At 40.0% G+C, this 18,818-nt stretch overlaps 1 protein-coding gene across 3 annotated transcripts; it reads right to left on the reverse strand.

Moving 5' to 3' along the window:
- Positions 1–339: 339 nt before the first annotated feature.
- Positions 340–9,247, reverse strand: mocs2 (molybdenum cofactor synthesis 2). Of its 3 annotated transcripts, none has more exons than XM_078161939.1 (5): positions 5,349–5,489; positions 3,629–3,746; positions 3,278–3,434; positions 555–678; positions 340–475 (listed from the first exon to the last, which is right to left on the reverse strand). In XM_078161939.1, exons 1-5 carry the CDS (start codon positions 5,349–5,351, stop codon positions 371–373), a joined length of 507 nt encoding a protein of 168 aa, XP_078018065.1. In that variant the 5' UTR covers positions 5,352–5,489; the 3' UTR covers positions 340–370. The 3 variants fall into 3 exon arrangements, 2 of the variants coding, with proteins under 2 accessions (XP_078018065.1, XP_078018066.1); XR_013488114.1 differs by lacking the exons at positions 340–475; positions 555–678 and adding exons at positions 7,743–7,864; positions 9,103–9,247 and having other exon boundaries at positions 3,412–3,434; positions 5,349–5,484; XM_078161940.1 differs by lacking the exons at positions 340–475; positions 555–678; positions 3,629–3,746 and adding exons at positions 7,743–7,864; positions 9,103–9,247 and having other exon boundaries at positions 3,296–3,434; positions 5,349–5,484.
- Positions 9,248–18,818: the final 9,571 nt, after the last annotated feature.

Below are 18,818 nucleotides of genomic sequence, written 5' to 3' on the forward strand. Positions count from 1 at the left end.
ACAGACAGACAGACAGGCAGACAGACAGACAGACAGACAGGCAGACAGACAGACACACAGACAGGCAGACAGACAGACAGACAGACAGGCAGACAGACAGACAGACAGACAGGCAGACACAGACAGACAGACAGACAGGCAGACAGACAGACACACAGACAGACAGGCAGGCAGACAGACAGACAGACAGACAGACAGACAGACAGACAGACAGGCAGACAGACACACACAGACAGGCAGACAGACAGACAGACAGACAGGCAGACACAGACAGACAGACAGACAGGCAGACAGACAGACACACAGACAGACAGGCAGGCAGACAGACAGACACCACAGTCTGCTGAATGACTTGAGTCTTTATTAATAATCAGACATTCTCGGAGGATGACATGGCGGTGTGGCGTTTCCTGTGAGCTGACCACGAACACTCGGCGTTCTCCTTCCAGCTGGCCTCCTGCATGTCGTACACTTCCTGTGGATCAATAATCAATAAGACGGTGATCAGTGGTCAGCGTGGACTGTTGTCAGGCAGCATGTGGAAACACTCTGACCTTCTTCCAGATGGGGACGCTAGCCTTCAGCTGGGTGACGCCATGCTGGATCGCCTGCTGGCCATCATGGCGATGAGGAGACGAGATCGCCATGACCACACTGGCCTCGCCCACCGCCACCCACCTGACAGAGGAAGGTCACAGGTGACTTGTACGTGTTGCACCAATCAGTGAGGCCACCTTACACCACACCACACCAGGTGTACTGATGTATTGACAGATGTATTGACAGATGTATTGACAGATGCATTGGCAGATACATTGATAGATGTATTGATACATGTATTGACAGATGTATTGACAGATGTATTGACAGATGTATTGACAGATGTATTGATAGATGTATTGATAGATGTATTGACAGATGTATTGATAGATGTATTGACAGATGTATTGACAGATGCATTGACAGATGCATTGACAGATGTATTGATAGATGTATTGATAGATGTATTGACAGATGTATTGATAGATGTATTGACAGATGTATTGATAGATGTATTGACAGATGCATTGGCAGATACATTGATAGATGTATTGATACATGTATTGATAGATGTATTGACAGATGTATTGATAGATGTATTGATAGATGTATTGATAGATGTATTGACAGATGTATTGATAGATGTATTGACAGATGCATTGGCAGATACATTGATAGATGTATTGATACATGTATTGATAGATGTATTGACAGATGTATTGATAGATGTATTGACAGATGTATTGATAGATATATTGACAGATACATTGATAGATGTATTGATACATGTATTGATAGATGTATTGACAGATGTATTGACAGATGTATTGATAGATGTATTGACAGATGCATTGGCAGATGCATTGATAGATGTATTGATACATGTATTGATAGATGTATTGACAGATGTATTGATAGATGTATTGACAGATGTATTGATAGATGTATTGATACATGTATTGACAGATGTATTGATAGATGTATTGACAGATGCATTGACAGATGTATTGACAGATGCATTGACAGATGTATTGATAGATGTATTGACAGATGCATTGACAGATGTATTGACAGATGTATTGACAGATGTATTGATAGATGTATTGACAGATGTATTGATAGATGTATTGACAGATGCATTGATAGATGTATTGACAGATGCATTGACAGATGTATTGACAGATGTATTGACAGATGTATTGATAGATGTATTGACAGATGTATTGACAGATGTATTGACAGATGCATTGATAGATGTATTGACAGATGTATTGATAGATGTATTGATACATGTATTGACAGATGTATTGATAGATGTATTGACAGATGCATTGACAGATGTATTGATACATGTATTGATAGATGTATTGACAGATGTATTGACAGATGCATTGACAGATGTATTGATACATGTATTGACAGATGTATTGACAGATGCATTGACAGATGTATTGATAGATGTATTGATAGAAGTATTGACAGATGTATTGATAGATGTATTGACAGATGTATTGATAGATGTATTGATAGATGTATTGACAGATGCATTGACAGATGCATTGATAGATGTATTGACAGATGCATTGACAGATGTATTGATAGATGTATTGACAGATGCATTGACAGATGCATTGACAGATGTATTGATAGATGTATTGACAGATGCATTGACAGATGTATTGATAGATGTATTGATAGATGCATTGACAGATGCATTGATAGATGTATTGACAGATGTATTGATAGATGCATTGATAGATGTATTGATAGATGTATTGACAGATGTATTGACAGATGTATTGATAGATGTATTGACAGATGCATTGACAGATGCACTGACAGATGTATTGATAGATGCATTGACAGATGTATTGATAGATGTATTGATAGATGTATTGACAGATGTATTGATAGATGTATTGACAGATGTATTGATACATGTATTGATAGGTATATTGACAGATGCATTGATAGATGTATTGACAGATGTATTGATAGATATATTGACAGATGTATTGATAGATGTATTGATACATGTATTGATAGATGTATTGACAGATGCATTGATAGATGTATTGACAGATGTATTGATAGATGTATTGACAAATGTATTGATAGATGTATTGACAGTTGTATTGATAGATGCATTGATAGATGTATTGATAGATGCATTGATAGATGTATTGACAGATGTATTGATACATGTATTGATATATGTATTGACAGATGTATTGATAGATGTATTGATGTATTGACAGATGCATTGACAGATGTATTGATAGATGTACTGATGTATTGACAGATGTATTGACAGATGTATTGATGTATTGACAGATGTACTGACAGATGTATTGATGTATTAACAGATGTATTGATACATGTATTGATGTATTAACAGATCTATTGATACATGTATTGATATATGTATTGACAGATGTATTGATAGATGTATTGATGTATTGACAGATGTATTGATAGATGTACTGATGTATTGATGGATGTATTGACAGATGTATTGATGTACTGACAGATGTATTGATAGATGTATTGATGTATTGACAGATGTACTGACAGATGTATTGATGTATTAACAGATGTATTGATAGATGTATTGACAGATGTACTGATAGATGTATTGACAGATGTACTGATAGATGTATTGATGTATTGACAGATGTATTGATACATGTATTGACAGATGTATTGACAGATGATAGTAACAGCTGTGTGGTCTCACCCCAGCCGGTGATGAACACAGATGTGCGTCACGGTTGGCCAGCGCTCTCTGATGTCAGCACACAGCTTCCTGAATTCTGATTGGGCCATCAGCTCATACGCCTCGTACTCCAGACCAATCACCTTCCTACCACCCTCCTCGTCCTCACGGGTCGTACCTGCACACACGCACACACACCTGTTATCTATTGAAGGTTATTGATGTGTTTATCTATTCGTGTATGAAACACGTAAAATGTTTCTGAGACATGAGAAGAAGAAAATATGGACAGAATTAATTTACACATATAAAATAAAGGTTTGTGATCCTGAGTGAAATATTTCTGCTGCTGATAATTAATAAATTATGAACCTATGAAAAGTGAAATAGCTCCACAGGAAGAGCTGCTGACGGTGTCGACCACCTCCTGTACAGACAGCCAATCACGGCTCAGCTTGAAGACGTCTCTCGGCTCCTCTGACTCGGCCATCTGAGACGAAACATCACAGAGAAATGAAGCTGACCAACGACGTTCATTAAAACATATTCAATACTGATCAGTACTAATAATTTAAGAAAAAAGAGCTGATTTAGACACAAATAAATAATTTATTCTGATTTCAGCTCCGAATGCAAAAAACACGGCTGCTTCATCTGACCAATCAGATTAGAGTCACTAATTCAGTATCTGACCAAATGTCTCCCCTTCTGTTCCTGAGATATGACCTTTAAACATGATGATGTCAAAGTCAAGCTGACCTTTGTCCTTTGACCACAAACTTCTCACCAGTTTGTGTGTCTGTGTCAAGTGGAAGTTTGTGCCAAATTTGAGGAAACTCCTTAAAGGTGTTCTTGACAACAATGAGATATAAATTACCTTCACCCAGTACTCATTTTTACTGAACAGAGCTTGAACACATCACAGTGTAAATCAACACAACCTCTGTGAGCTATTCACTGTCGCTAACTGCTAACAGTTAAAAGCTAACATTTAATGGTAAATAGCTAACAGCTAACTTGATGCGCTCTCCTGCTGCTGATCCTCTCAGTAGCGTCATGGTAGTTGAGTCGTTTTGACACGATAATGATACAGCGTGTTTCAGGGTTCACCTGACATCAGATAACTCCGCCCATCTCCCCCAGAGAGCTGGTTAAGTGTTACGAGCTGTGGAGGGGGCCTGGGGACCAGGGGGCCAGGGGGATTGGGGCCCCTGGTGTCATGCTTCAGAATAAAAGCAGGAAGAATTTTAGTAAAAATAATAAAAGATAAACATTTAGATTTTTGTTTCTTCCCCTGTGGATGATGACGCCCCCTGTGGATGATGACGCCCCCTGTGGATGGCGCCCCCTGTGGATGACGCCCCCTGTGGATGGCGCCCCCTGTGGATGGCGCCCCCTGTGGATGACGCCCCCTGTGGATGGTGCCCCCTGTGGATGACGCCCCCTGTGGATGGCGCCCCCTGTGGATGACGCCCCCTGTGGATGGCGCCCCCTGTGGATGACGCCCCCTGTGGATGGTGCCCCCTGTGGATGACGCCCCCTGTGGACGGCGCCCCCTGTGGATGACGCCCCCTGTGGACGGCGCCCCCTGTGGATGACGCCCCCTGTGGACGACGCCCCCTGTGGATGACGCCCCCTGTGGACAGTGCCCCCTGTGGATGACGCCCCCTGTGGACGGCGCCCCCTGTGGACGACGCCCCCTGTGGATGACGCCCCCTGTGGATGGTGCCCCCTGTGGATGATGCCCCCTGTGGATGACGCCTCCTGTGGATGGCGCCCCCTGTGGATGGCGCCCCCTGTGGATGACGGCGCCCTTAGCGTTCACCCATCCTGCCGATGACGCAGGCCGTCACTGGTTGTGATGCTCAACAAAATGTACCCACTGATTTCCAGACGTCTCGTTCACAGTGTACGTCAAGTCTTCCCGGGCTCCATGACATCACCAGGAGGAGGACAAAACAACCTGTTCATCATTTTCAGTTTCACAGCCTGGTGGCACCTGTTGCATTCTGGGAAAGTGTTTGACACGTTCCAAATGTTGACAGAAACGTCCATCAGTCCCAACTCTGATGACTGTCATGTCTCTGCTCACCATCCGTCTCTATCCTCCACTGAGCGGCGGCACCACAGCAACCTCGTCCTCGTCTCCCAGAGTCACCACCTGGTCGCCGATGGCAACGTACTGCTGACGCACTGCCAACACCACCTGATCCTGCAGGACAGACAGTCTGCACACACACACACACACACACACACACACACAGTAAGCAGTGATACATCATGAGTCCTGCTGTGTGACATGAACCAGGGGTGAGCTGACATTCACTATAACCTGCTCTACGTATAGTTAGGGTCCACACTATTGTAATCCTAGGTATTCTCCTTTCTTCTTCTTCTTCTTCTTCTTCTTCTTCTTCAGAGGAAATCATACTTCCCATGGGTGAAAACTCACCAAACTTTGCACAAAGGTCCAGTCTCATGCCAGATATCCTCAGCTGTAAACTCAAGCCAATAGTCCTGATGGTGGCGCTACAGCAAGCGTCTAAAGTTCAAAACTTTGAAAATTCATAACAAATCAACCATACGTGCTACAACTTCACAACTTTCATCAAACTGTAGCCCCAATACTGAAGAAACTTTGGTACATTTAAACCTACTAAAAATTATGAAGTTCATCACTCTGTTTTTTTTTTTCAAAAACTGTAAAACTTCTTAAACCTATCTCCTCCCACAATTTTTGCTCAATCAAAAATTGAGCCGACAGTGCATCAAAATGTTTGACTGTAAACGGTACTGTAAACATATACATGCAAATTCTTGCTAAATAAATCTTCAATGTTCATGAAAAAACATGACAAAATTCTAGAGTCATGGTAGATGATGTTTGGCAAATTTCAGAATTTTATCTCAAAAACTGAATTTTTGACAGCATTTTGAATTTTGCTCTAATGTGAACATTTGGAGTCAATGTAAAAATGGTAATTTTAAACATCAGTTTTTCACTTATGGAGCAAATCAATCACTGTTACAAACAAATTACCAACATCTCCATGCTGTCTAGAGGCAATATGTGTATTTTCAGGTTTTTGTTTCGATAACTGAATTTTTTACAGTGGTTTGAAATCTGCTTTTCCATGCATGGACGGCTGCTAAACCTGCACGTCTGGCTTAGTCAAGTTTGTGAAGCTACACATGAATTGTCACTGACTAATTAGCTCAGTGAGATAGAAATTGATTCTTAGTCTCAGAGGTTGTGAGTTCAAGCCTCAGCTGATGTAAAAGGCAGATTGTGTTGCTAAATTCCTAAATGTCTTCCAATTCTTCTGCTTGTTGCTCAGAATTGCCTAAAAATGCCCGGACCGACCCATCGCTGCGCAGCAGCTCTAATTGTTAGCATTATTTCCTGAAGGTGAGTTCTAGGATCTATATGAGACATGGTGTCTTGTTCAGCAGCTCCACAGCCGATAAACAGCAGCAACAGATTTAGATAGTTCAGTGTTCCACTTTATGATCTGTAATCACTCCCAAACATTTTGTGTCATATACTCTTTTAATTTCAGCACCATGTAAGTTCAGTGTTATTTCACAGTGAACCTAACACCAGCCAACACCATCACTTTACTTTGATTTTCATTCAGTCAGAACTTATTAACGTCAAACCTTTTTTAAAACATGATCAGTTCCCTTTTTACTGTTTTTAATAACTCTTTCATGTCCTCACTTGAACACGATAAATCTGTATCGTCAGCAAACGTTACATATTTTAACATATTAGATACAAATATCATTTGAATAACTGAGGTCCCAGTACTGAACCCTGGGGAACACCACAGTTATTCTGCTACGATGGGATTCACTGTTGTTTTAGTTTTACAATCTGATTCCTGTTTTTGCCACGCCTCGTGTCCACATGTCAGAAGAGGCAGATCGGGAATGATCGATGACGTGAAGAAATAAATTCACCTGCATTGTGCCGTGTCTTATCCACTGCTCTTGTTATATTTTCTACAAAGTCTTTATAAAGGTTTATAGAGCTGATCTCTGTGTGGCAGTGAAATACGTCGTGGCAACAGTCAACTTATTTTCAGTTCAAAACGTGTATACAAATTTAAATTATATTATGACATTATACATTTATATCTTTTTTTAAAATAAGGTCATAGATCAAGGTGATAAAAGTATATTATTACATTACAGAATTAAGTTCATTTTTTTTAATTAGATGCCAACACTACAAATTATATTATTACATTTATATATATATTTTTTATGTTACAATTATATATTAATTATATCATGACGTTATAAATATATTTTTACATGTTAAATTCTTTAGAGAGTTTTTAAAATGTATCATTGCATTATACACTTATGCTGTAAAGCCCTGTGAGGCAAATTGTGATTTGTGATATTGGGCTTTATAAATAAAATTGATTGATTGATTGATTGACTTATATTTTTTATGTCAGTGAAGGCATGGCGGTACCTCGGGTGTCTCTGTAGCAACAGCCTCCAAAGGTCCCAGCTGCTGATTGGTGTCGGCACGGCAATGATCTCCTCCTTGACTCCGGTCAGCTCCACGCTCTTAGCAAAGTACAACACAGACACCTGAAGAAGAAAATGCCGTCAGCTCCTCCTTCTGGTTCATGTCACCTCTCACACGTCACGGGTTAGTTTAGGTTTCATCATGTGATGTGACGCCGAGCACAAACTGCAAACTGTGTTACATGTGTAAATACATTACACCAAAGACAACATTTAACTTCCTATAATAAAGGAAATATATACACACACATATATATATATATATATATATATATATAATTATAAATACACACACACACACACACACATATATATATATATATATATATATATATATATATGTGTGTGTATTTTCTTAAATGTTATTGGTGTTATAAAACATATTGTTGCATTATATAACTAAATTATATGACATTAGATTATTATATTGTACGATTAGTTTTGTAAAATTATACAGTTATATTTTTTATATTACAAGGTTACAAAAGCATATTACATTTTTTAAAATGATATTATTAGGTATTAAAATTGCATTATTGCATTATATATTTGAATTATAATATCATAATTATAATATTTTTAGCAACAGTACAAATTACATTAGAAAGTTAAAAAATATATTTTATTTTTAAAATTATATTTTAATGTAAAATCACATGATTACATTTTATAATAACATTACAGGTTTTTTGAAATTGTATTATGAGGTTATAAAATTACATCATTACATTTGATACATTTTTTTTAATTCTGTGTGTATGTGTGTGTATGTGTGTGTGTGTGTGTGTGTATATATATATATGGTACGACCGACCCGGAGTCCGTCCGTCCGTCCGTCCGTCCCCCCCCCCCCCCCCCCCCCCGTCCCCGTCCCCGTCCCCCCCCCCCCCCCCCCCCGTCCCCGTCCCCGTCCCATTCTTCTCGTGTCTCTCACGAGGGACCGACTGTCTGTCTGCGCAGCCCTGATCACCTGCAGCGAATCTCCATTTCAACATGTCCTCCGCTAACAACAGAATATTTCTCTAGTTAACAGCTACAATAAATAAATAATAAATAATTTATTAAATCACACATGACCTGACTTTAATTCGGCGCTCACGTGACGGATCAATTCACATGCATCATTACTTTTTAAAGGTTTTATTTCCTCCAGTTGGACCGTGTGTGACGTTCGAGGACCCGCAGCGCGGTGGTAAATTTAGTGGAAAAGTTAACGGAATCTGGCGTCTCCTTCTCCACGGCACGCTGAACGTCACATCCTGAAAACAACGTCACTGTGCATTTACCACAGGGAAACTCACGTGCGCACTCATGAAGAAGTCTGCAGCTCCTTCACATCAGAAGAAACTTCACTGGAGCTTTTCACCCAAAATCTGCTGCTTGTTTACCAGCTGACGTCACTTCCTGCTCCGCTGTGAATGGTTCTTCTTCTTTGGTTTACAATGTCGCATTACCGCCACCTACTGGATTTAAACTACAATCTCCACCTCTGTTACAAATCAGATGAGCTCATTTCTCTCTAAGTGCTTAGACTCACAAGTCAGTCTTTAGACGCTTTGCTTAACTAAAGACTGATGACTTTCTCCCTGATTTTGTGTTTAGATGGGCGGATACAATTTCAGAGTTTAAAAAACTCCCTACGTTGCAGAACCAATAGTAAATCTGCAGGGCGGTCCTTCGGTGGCTCGCTGAACTCTTGTGCTCGTAAACATGGTCTGACTAGAAACACGTGTAGCGGTACAAAATGGCTCAGCCGTGCTCGCAGAAAACGCCGTCAAAGTTAGTGGATGTTTGTCGCGTTTGCGGCGACACATTCTCACCAACTAAAAGAAACAAACATAATCTTTTACAAGGCCATGACTCATCCGTCCGGCCGGACTATAGAGGCAATCGCCTTGTTGTTTACAAATACCTCCGGGTAGAAAACCAGCAGAGCTTTTAGCTATATATATATATATATATATATATATATATATATATATATATATATACATATATATATATATATATATATATATATATATATATATATATACATATATATATATATATATATATAGCCTATATATCACATTTTTCACATCACTGTATCACCGTTTAGACTAATCCGATGTTTGTAAAGTCTATAAACACAATGATTGAACAAACATTACTATTTCTGTGTGCACGTTTAGCTGGGCTAACCGTTAGCCGTTAGCCCTGTTAGCTGTTAGCAGTGTCTGTAATAGGTAATAACTCATTAAACGGTCCGTGAAAAAAATATCTTTTCCAGCGGATATCTTAGTTACAACATGATTGAGCTAGCAAAGCAGTTTTGTGTTGCTATGTGTGGTATTTATTCAGTTTTGGGAAATCACGATGTCTAGAAAGCATCAGTGGCTGCAGCTGACAGGGACAGCTAACAGCAGCAGCAAAGCTAACATCAGGACGTCATCTGTTAAAAGCCTCCCGTTGTCGGATACGACATGAAACTACTCCAGTTAGCTCAATCATGTTGTAACTAAGACATCCACTGGAAAAAATATTTTCTTCACGGATGAGCACACGTTTGATAAAACAGAGTTTAATCTCTCGGCATCCATTTTCAAGCTCTCTGTGTGTTTGTTTCCTTGTGGACGAGAAAAGGGGGAGCGCACATTTCCGAGAAGGCGTGTCCTTTTCAAAAATGCAAGAGGCGTTGCTTTGTTGCTGGACGTTTTCTCCGGTGTGTTAAACACACTTTAGAAAGGAGTGTCCCCAGACTATCAGAAGGCGGAGATCTCTGATTGTCTGGTGGCGGACTACTAAGTGCTCTGTATGTCTAAATGTGCCAGGGTGAAATCTGTGACGGTGACAGACAAAACCAGGTGCTCCGACATGTTCTCCCCGCGTCAGCGTGGGCTTTTTTATTTTATTTATTTTTATTTCGCACCAATCCATCAAGACAGTGGAGAATAAAATCTAGATTGGTCATGGCAGTTTAAAAGTAGGTGCAGAGCAGAGGCAAGAGAGCCCGAATGGGCCTATAAAGAGCCTCAACTCATAAGTTAAATCATCTAATTAACATAAAGAACCAAAAACAAAATTAAATTAGTTAATCAGATCAATTTACATGCTATTGGAATTACAGGAATATATAACATATGCAACAACCACAATAATAATAGTAGTAATAATAATAATTAGTCAAAACAACTGAATATACAACAATAATATGGTGTGAGAGTAACAGTTTATATGAAAGTGAAATCATTCATTTAGCAATATATGTTTAAGCCTAGATTTGAGTAATGAAATAGATGAGCAATTTGTGATTATAGGCAGTTTAGAATTCCATATTGTAGGACCTCTGAATCTTATGCTGACCTGACCTAGTGTTGTGCGAGAGAAATGACAATGAATATGTTTTGATTGCCTGGTTGGATATGAATGAATACAGGAGTTTGACATGAAGAAATTATGAAAAACAATAGGAAAAGAATCTGCATTAACAGTACAGTTAAACATAAAAATACATATCTGGTCTACATTGATATTAAAAATTGATAGTATTTTGAGTTGCTGAAAAAGAGGAGCAGATGGTTCCAGGTGATTAGAGGTAGTGGCTAGCCTTATACATTTCTTTTGCACCAGAAAAAGTTTGTGAAGAGAAGTAGGAAACGTACTGGCCCAAATAATATTACAATATGATAAGTAAGGATATATTAAACTATAATAAAGTGTTAAAAGACAGCGATTCACTAGAGAAGAAATTCTTCTAATAATACCAAATGATCATTGATCATCATTATTGATCATCATTATTTTCTTGCACACAAGCTCAATATGGTTTTTCCATGTAAGGCCTTTGTCAACAATAATACCTAAGAATTTAGCATGAGAGATGAGAGACCTGTTTAATTTCAGTGTCACTGATATGTAATTTGAGATCCTGTTTTGAGTACATTTTGTTTTTATGTCTGAAAATCATATAGCTGGTTTTATTGACATATAAAGAAAGCTTATTCATCTGAAACCATCTCGAGGTTTGTACAAGTACAGAATTAACATCTTTAATCAGGGAACCAAAGTCAGAATGTGAAAAAACTAAGTGTAGAGATGTGTCAAACTGTAAAGCAAAATCATTTATAAAAATAAGAAACAGAAGAGGCCCAAGGATTGAACCTTGTGGTACACCATAAGATACCTCAGTTCTGTTGGAGTTCATACCTTCAATACAAACATATTGCTGCCTATTACTGAGATAATCACTAAGCCAATGAATTACAACATCCTGTAAGCCATAACGAATCAATTTGGATATTAAGATACTATGGTCTACTACATCAAAGGCTTTCGATAAATCTAAGAAAATACCAATTGCAAACTTATTATCATTTAATGCTTCATAAATTTGTCAGTAAGTTGGAGAAGGGCCATATATGTTGAATATTTTTTTCTAAATCCATATTGGTGCTTAAACAGGATGTTGTTATCATTGAGGTGTTTTAACACTCTTGCATAGACCAACTTCTCTAAAACCTTTGAGAAACAGGGTAAGATCGATAAAGGACGGTCATTATTGAAGACACAAAGATCACCTTCTTTGAAAAGTGGCAAAACCTCAGCTATTTTCATGTCATTTGGGACTACACCAGTTTTCAAAGAGACCGCAAGTACATGTGTCAATGGCAGGATGATCGAAGACGCTACTTCCTTGAGAAGCTTGGCCTTGATTTCATCATGACCTGCTGCTAAGTTATTTAAATTATTAATGATATCAAGCACTTCAATACATGTGGGTGGTTCAAAACTACATAGGGTAGAAAAATGGGCCTTAATATTATCAGTAGGACAGTTATTAGTAGTTGGAATAGCTTTGGCAAGAGAGTGTCCCACATTGGCAAAGAATTCATTAAAACCATTTGCTATGTCTAATGAGGTGGAACACAATTTATCACCCCTTGTAAACTGAGAGGGGAATTTCACTGAAGTTTTTTTTTTTAATTTAATAAATCTTTAATGACATTCCATGTGGCTTTTATGTCATTAAACATTTCTGTAAATCTCTCAGAATAGTACTTCTGCGGAGTAGAGGTGTATATTTGTTTTTATATTTTTTATAACTATCAGCATTATTCTATGTTGGGTTAGACAAGTATCTTTTATGTAGTTTATGTTTTTAATGGAAGATTTAAATAGTCCCAAAGAAAACCGGGGTTTAGAGTTGCGGGCTTTCTTGGGTTTTAGACTTGAGAGGGGGAAACAATGGTCAAACATATTCATGAAGATTTGAAAAAATGATTGGTATGCCAAGTTAGCATCATCCTTGTAATTATACACATCATTCCAATGAGCGTCTTCGATCATTCTCCTGAAATGATTAATATTAACTTCACTGAACTTGTGGTATCTTATTCTGATGTTAGAATCCCAATGTTGATTTGCATTTGTCTGATTTAATGTAAAATGAAATATAGGAAAATTATCTGAAATGTCACTAAATAGTACCCCAGACTTAGAAGAATACTCAAATGAGTTAGTGGTAATATTATCAAGTAGTGTGGCCGAGTTACTTGTCACTCTTCCTGGTTTGGTAATAACTGGATAGAAGTAAGATGAGTAAGATAAATTCACAAAATCATTAGTTGGAGTATGATTTTACTAGATTTATGTTAAAATCACTGTGTAAGTAACATAGTTTACCCTCCTTATTGATGACATCTAGTGAAGCCGCAAATATATCATGAAAAGAATTAATATCGGTCTCAGGTGGACGGTAGATACAACCAATAATAATAGGTTTCCTCCAGGTGCTCTGACATGTTCTCCCCGTGTCAGCGTGGGTTTCCTCCAGGTGCTCCGACATGTTCTCCCCATGTCAGTGTGGGTTTCCTCCAGGTGCTCCGACATGTTCTCCCTGTGTCAGTGTGGGTTTCCTCCAGGTGCTCTGACATGTTCTCCCTGTGTCAGCGTGGGTTTCCTCCAGGTGCTCCGACATGTTCTCCCCGTGTCAGTGTGGGTTTCCTCCAGGTGCTCTGACATGTTCTCCCCGTGTCAGCGTGGGTTTCCTCCAGGTGCTCTGACATGTTCTCCCTGTGTCAGCGTGGGTTTCCTCCAGGTGCTCCGACATGTTCTCCCTGTGTCAGCGTAGGTTTCCTCCAGGTGCTCTGACATGTTCTCCCTGTGACAGCGTAGGTTTCCTCCGGGTGCTCCGACATGTTCTCCCTGTGTCAGCGTAGGTTTCCTCCAGGTGCTCTGACATGTTCTCCCTGTGTCAGCGTGGGTTTCCTCCAGGTGCTCTGACATGTTCTCCCTGTGTCAGTGTGGGTTTCCTCCAGGTGCTCTGACATGTTCTCCCTGTGTCAGCGTGGGTTTCCTCCAGGTGCTCTGACATGTTCTCCCTGTGTCAGTGTGGGTTTCCTCCAGGTGCTCCCACATGTTCTCCCTGTGTCAGTGTGGGTTTCCTCCAGGTGCTCCCACATGTTCTCCCTGTGTCAGCGTGGGTTTCCTCCAGGTGCTCTGACATGTTCTCCCTGTGTCAGTATGGGTTTCCTCCAGGTGCTCTGACATGTTCTCCCTGTGTCAGCGTAGGTTTCCTCCAGGTGCTCTGACATGTTCTCCCTGTGTCAGCGTGGGTTTCCTCCAGGTGCTCTGACATGTTCTCCCTGTGTCAGCGTGGGTTTCCTCCAGGTGCTCTGACATGTTCTCCCTGTGTCAGCGTAGGTTTCCTCCAGGTGCTCTGACATATTCTCCCTGTGTCAGCGTGGGTTTCCTCCAGGTGCTCCGACATGTTCTCCCTGTGTCAGCGTGGGTTTCCTCCAGGTGCTCCGACATGTTCTCCCTGTGTCAGTGTGGGTTTCCTCCGGGTGCTCTGACATGTTCTCCCCGTGTCAGCGTGGGTTTCCTCCAGGTGCTCCGACATGTTCTCCCCGTGTCAGCGTGGGTTTCCTCCAGGTGCTCTGACATATTCTCCCCGTGTCAGCGTGGGTTTCCTCCAGGTGCTCTGACATGTTGTCCCCGTGTCAGCGTGGGTTTCCTCCAGGTGCTCTGACATGTTCTCCCTGTGTCAGCGTGGGTTTCCTCCAGGTGCTCTGACATGTTCTCCCTGTGTCAGTGTGGGTTTCCTCCAGGTGCTCCCACATGTTCTCCCTGTGTCAGTGTGGGTTTCCTCCAGGTGCTCCCACATGTTCTCCCTGTGTCAGCGTGGGTTTCCTCCAGGTGCTCTGACATGTTCTCACCGTGTCAGCATGGGTTTCCTCCAGGTGCTCTGACATGTTCTCCCTGTGTCAGCGTGGGTTTCCTCCAGGTGCTCTGACATGTTCTCCCTGTGTCAGTGTGGGTTTCCTCCAGGTGCTCTGACATGTTCTCCCCATGTCAGCGTGGGTTTCCTCCAGGTGCTCTGACATGTTCTCCCCGTGTCAGCGTGGGTTTCCTCCAGGTGCTCTGACATGTTCTCCCAGTGTCAGCGTGGGTTTCCTCCAGGTGCTCCGACATCTTCTCCCTGTGTCAGCGTGGGTTTCCTCCAGGTGCTCTGACATGTTCTCCCTGTGTCAGCGTGGGTTTCCTCCGGGTGCTCTGACATGTTCTCCCTGTGTCAGCGTGGGTTTCCTCCGGGTGCTCTGACATGTTCTCCCTGTGTCAGTGTGGGTTTCCTCCAGGTGCTCTGACATGTTCTCCCTGTGTCAGCGTGGGTTTCCTCCGGGTGCTCTGACATGTTCTCCCTGTGTCAGTGTGGGTTTCCTCCGGGTTTTAGATCTGAGTACTTAAAGTTAACACGATCCACTATCTCCGCCCCTTTTTCCACTGGCAATAGAGCCTCTTGCAGTCTCTTTGCGTGCTTCAACTGAATATAGTGGGATTGATAGAGGAGGCAAGGAGCACAAGGTCTCACTCTTCACAGATGATTTATTAATACACATCTCTGAACCCTCTAAGTCGGTCCCCACAATAATTTCAATTTTGAATAAATTTGGACAACTATCAGGATATAAAATAAATATCAGCAAAAGTATATTATTTCCAATAAAGACTATAAATAACCACCAACTCCTTGATAATGTGCCCTTTAAGAGCTCAACCCAGTTTAAGTATTTAGGTATTAATATTACCCAAACCTTCACAGATCTCTACAAAGAGAATTTTCAGAAATTACTAGACAAAACAACAGAAGACCTGCAGAGTTGGTCCCATATCCCCATAACACTAGCAGGCCGAATCAACATAATCAAAATGACCACCCTCCCCAAATTTCTTTTTTTATATCAGTGTATTCCCATTTATATCAAAAAAGGTTTTTTTCATAGCATAGATAAAATAATCTCAGAATTCATTTGGAATAAGAAAAAACCTAGATTAAGGACAATCTTCTTACAGAGGCCAAAATCAGTAGGAGGTATGGGGTTGCCAAATTTTAAACTTTATTATTGGGCGAGTAACATAAAAATGATGACCTACTGGCCACAAAAAAAGCCTCCGTTATGGCTAGATACAGAAAATGCCAGCTGTCACCCCTCTTCCCTTCCTGCCATGTTGCTCTCAGCTTTGCCCACTGTAGACCCTCAATCAATAACTAATCCAATCGTCTCCCAGTCACTCAAGATTTGGTCCCAGATTTGAAAATTTTGTGGTTGGCAGTCTTGTTTACTTCAAAGCCCTCTTATTGAAAACCACACCTTCGCACCTTCATTTACCAATACAATGTTTAAGGATTGGTTCGATAAAGGAATTCATAGCTTCTTGGACATACAGTACAGGCCAAAAGTTTGGACACACCTTCTCATTCAATGCGTTTTCTTTATTTTCATGACTATTTACATTGTAGATTCTCACTGAAGGCATCAAAACTATGAATGAACACATGTGGAGTTATGTACTTAACAAAAAAAGGTGAAATAACTGAAAACATGTTTTATATTCTAGTTTCTTCAAAATAGCCACCCTTTGCTCTGATTACTGCTTTGCACACTCTTGGCATTCTCTCCATGAGCTTCAAGAGGTAGTCACCTGAAATGGTTTTCCAACAGTCTTGAAGGACAGCTACTACAGTACTACAGTACAGCTACTATGGATCATCTGAGATCGGCCTGGCAGGACGACCTAGGCAGGGAGATTACAGAAGAACAATGGCAGACAGCCCTAGCACAAAGTCACAGCTCTTCAATATGTGCAAGACATGGCCTCCTGCAATTTAAAATAATACACCGCTTACATTGGTCAAAACAAAAGCTTCATAAAATATTTCCCTCAGTAGATCCTTCATGTGACAGATGTGGACTTGGACCAGCAACACTGGGTCACATGTTCTGGAGTTGCCTGAAGCTATCACATTACTGGGAAGATATCTTTCAGACTATCAAAGACCTATTAACGTAGATCCATTGGTGGCAGTTCTAGGAATGTTTGATTCAAATATTACAAAAAGCAACATGGAACATAGTATGGTTTCGTTTGTCAGTCTACTTGCATGAAGACTGATTCTACTTAGCTGGAAACAAAAAACAGCCCAACTTATTCAAATCTCATGACAGATGTTATGAGACATTGAGAGCTGGAGAAAATAAAGTTCTATAGAATCTGGCAGCCATTTATTGATTATTTTAACCGCAACACTGCCTGATGGCAATTTGTGGAAGTGCTCTTAACCATCAGTAAAAGGAAAGAATTATTTTTTTTCCCTAAATGTATTTATTTATTTTTATTTATTAATTATTATTTTTTTATTATTATTTTCTTGCTTGCAATGTTTGGGTTTTTGTACTCTATGTGTATGTGTTTATATTTATATACATATATAAATATTATTTTGCACTGATCTCCTTTATCATATTCCTCTGTGACCTGTTTATTTTTATTATATTTTATTTTGAGATACATAATTTAATTTATCCATAATTAGCTTTATGTGTAAGCGTGTACGTGTAAATGTGTGTGATGTTTGTATTACTGTCTGTTGTCAATAAAGAGAGTTGGAAAAAAAAAAGCTCATTGACAGCAGTAGTAAGTAGCTGCTGCATCACTGCACCAGACTACAGTATTGTAAGGAATACAAATATGTAGTGGTCATTTGTGTGTGGCAGTGCACCCATGTGAATGGCATAATTACTTCCAATTCTCATGTGAAATATTCTTAACTTCACAGTATTACAGATATAGGGCCTACTACAGTTCAATAATAGTGTTAGCAGTTATTCATGTTTGTATAGTTTATCCAGTTGACAGATAGAAATACATGTAATGTGTAACTGTTTGGTTTAAGACGCCTAACATCATTGTTTCACCACTATTATGTTAACAAGAAATGTTATTTTAGTGTGTTTTTGTAAGGAACAAATCACCTTTGCAACCATGGGTCTTTTTGACCCACACGCATAAACTTGATGTAATGATTTAAAATCATTGTTTGTTCAGAAAATAAGAAAATAACAAAAATGATATTTGATAAATAAAAGCAACACTGAATGCTAAAATAAAGACCTCTCAGCAAATATAGCAAAGAAACACACATCTGTGTATGAAATCCCATAGGAAATGAATGCGGGTCATTTTTGACCCGTGATGCGTGTTAGAGGGGGTAAGCTTAGGTTGGGAGTTAAAGGGTTAAAAAGTGTCCAGATGAACAATGGCTCACTGACCACCAATGCTATATTTGTGCCCTCGTCTAAACTTGAGTTAAACTAACAAGGAATAGAGGACAGACGAACACAGATTATCAAGACAGATACTGTAAAGAACAATGGCCCCAAATCTCAATCACATGAGGAGGCTAAGGGTTGTTGTATTGGCAAAGAGAAGCTTTATAATGTATTAAAGCAGGGGTGCAATTTTTGTATTGGAAAAACATTTTTTAATTTATGATGCATTGTTCTCTCTCAAATGAGCTTCCCTGAAAGGATATTTTTCCCCTCAATGCTTTCATAGTTTCATAGAAAGCAAATTGTTAGTCAGCTTTACCAGGGTTACCAATAACTGTGGAGGTTTCTGTACAATACCTCCATGGTGCCGACTCACCAGACCTTATACCCCTCAGCTCCTGGAGAGGGCGACAAAGACACACACA

Source organism: Epinephelus lanceolatus, chromosome 19, assembly GCF_041903045.1.
Source record: "Epinephelus lanceolatus isolate andai-2023 chromosome 19, ASM4190304v1, whole genome shotgun sequence".
NCBI lineage: Eukaryota > Metazoa > Chordata > Actinopteri > Perciformes > Serranidae > Epinephelus > Epinephelus lanceolatus.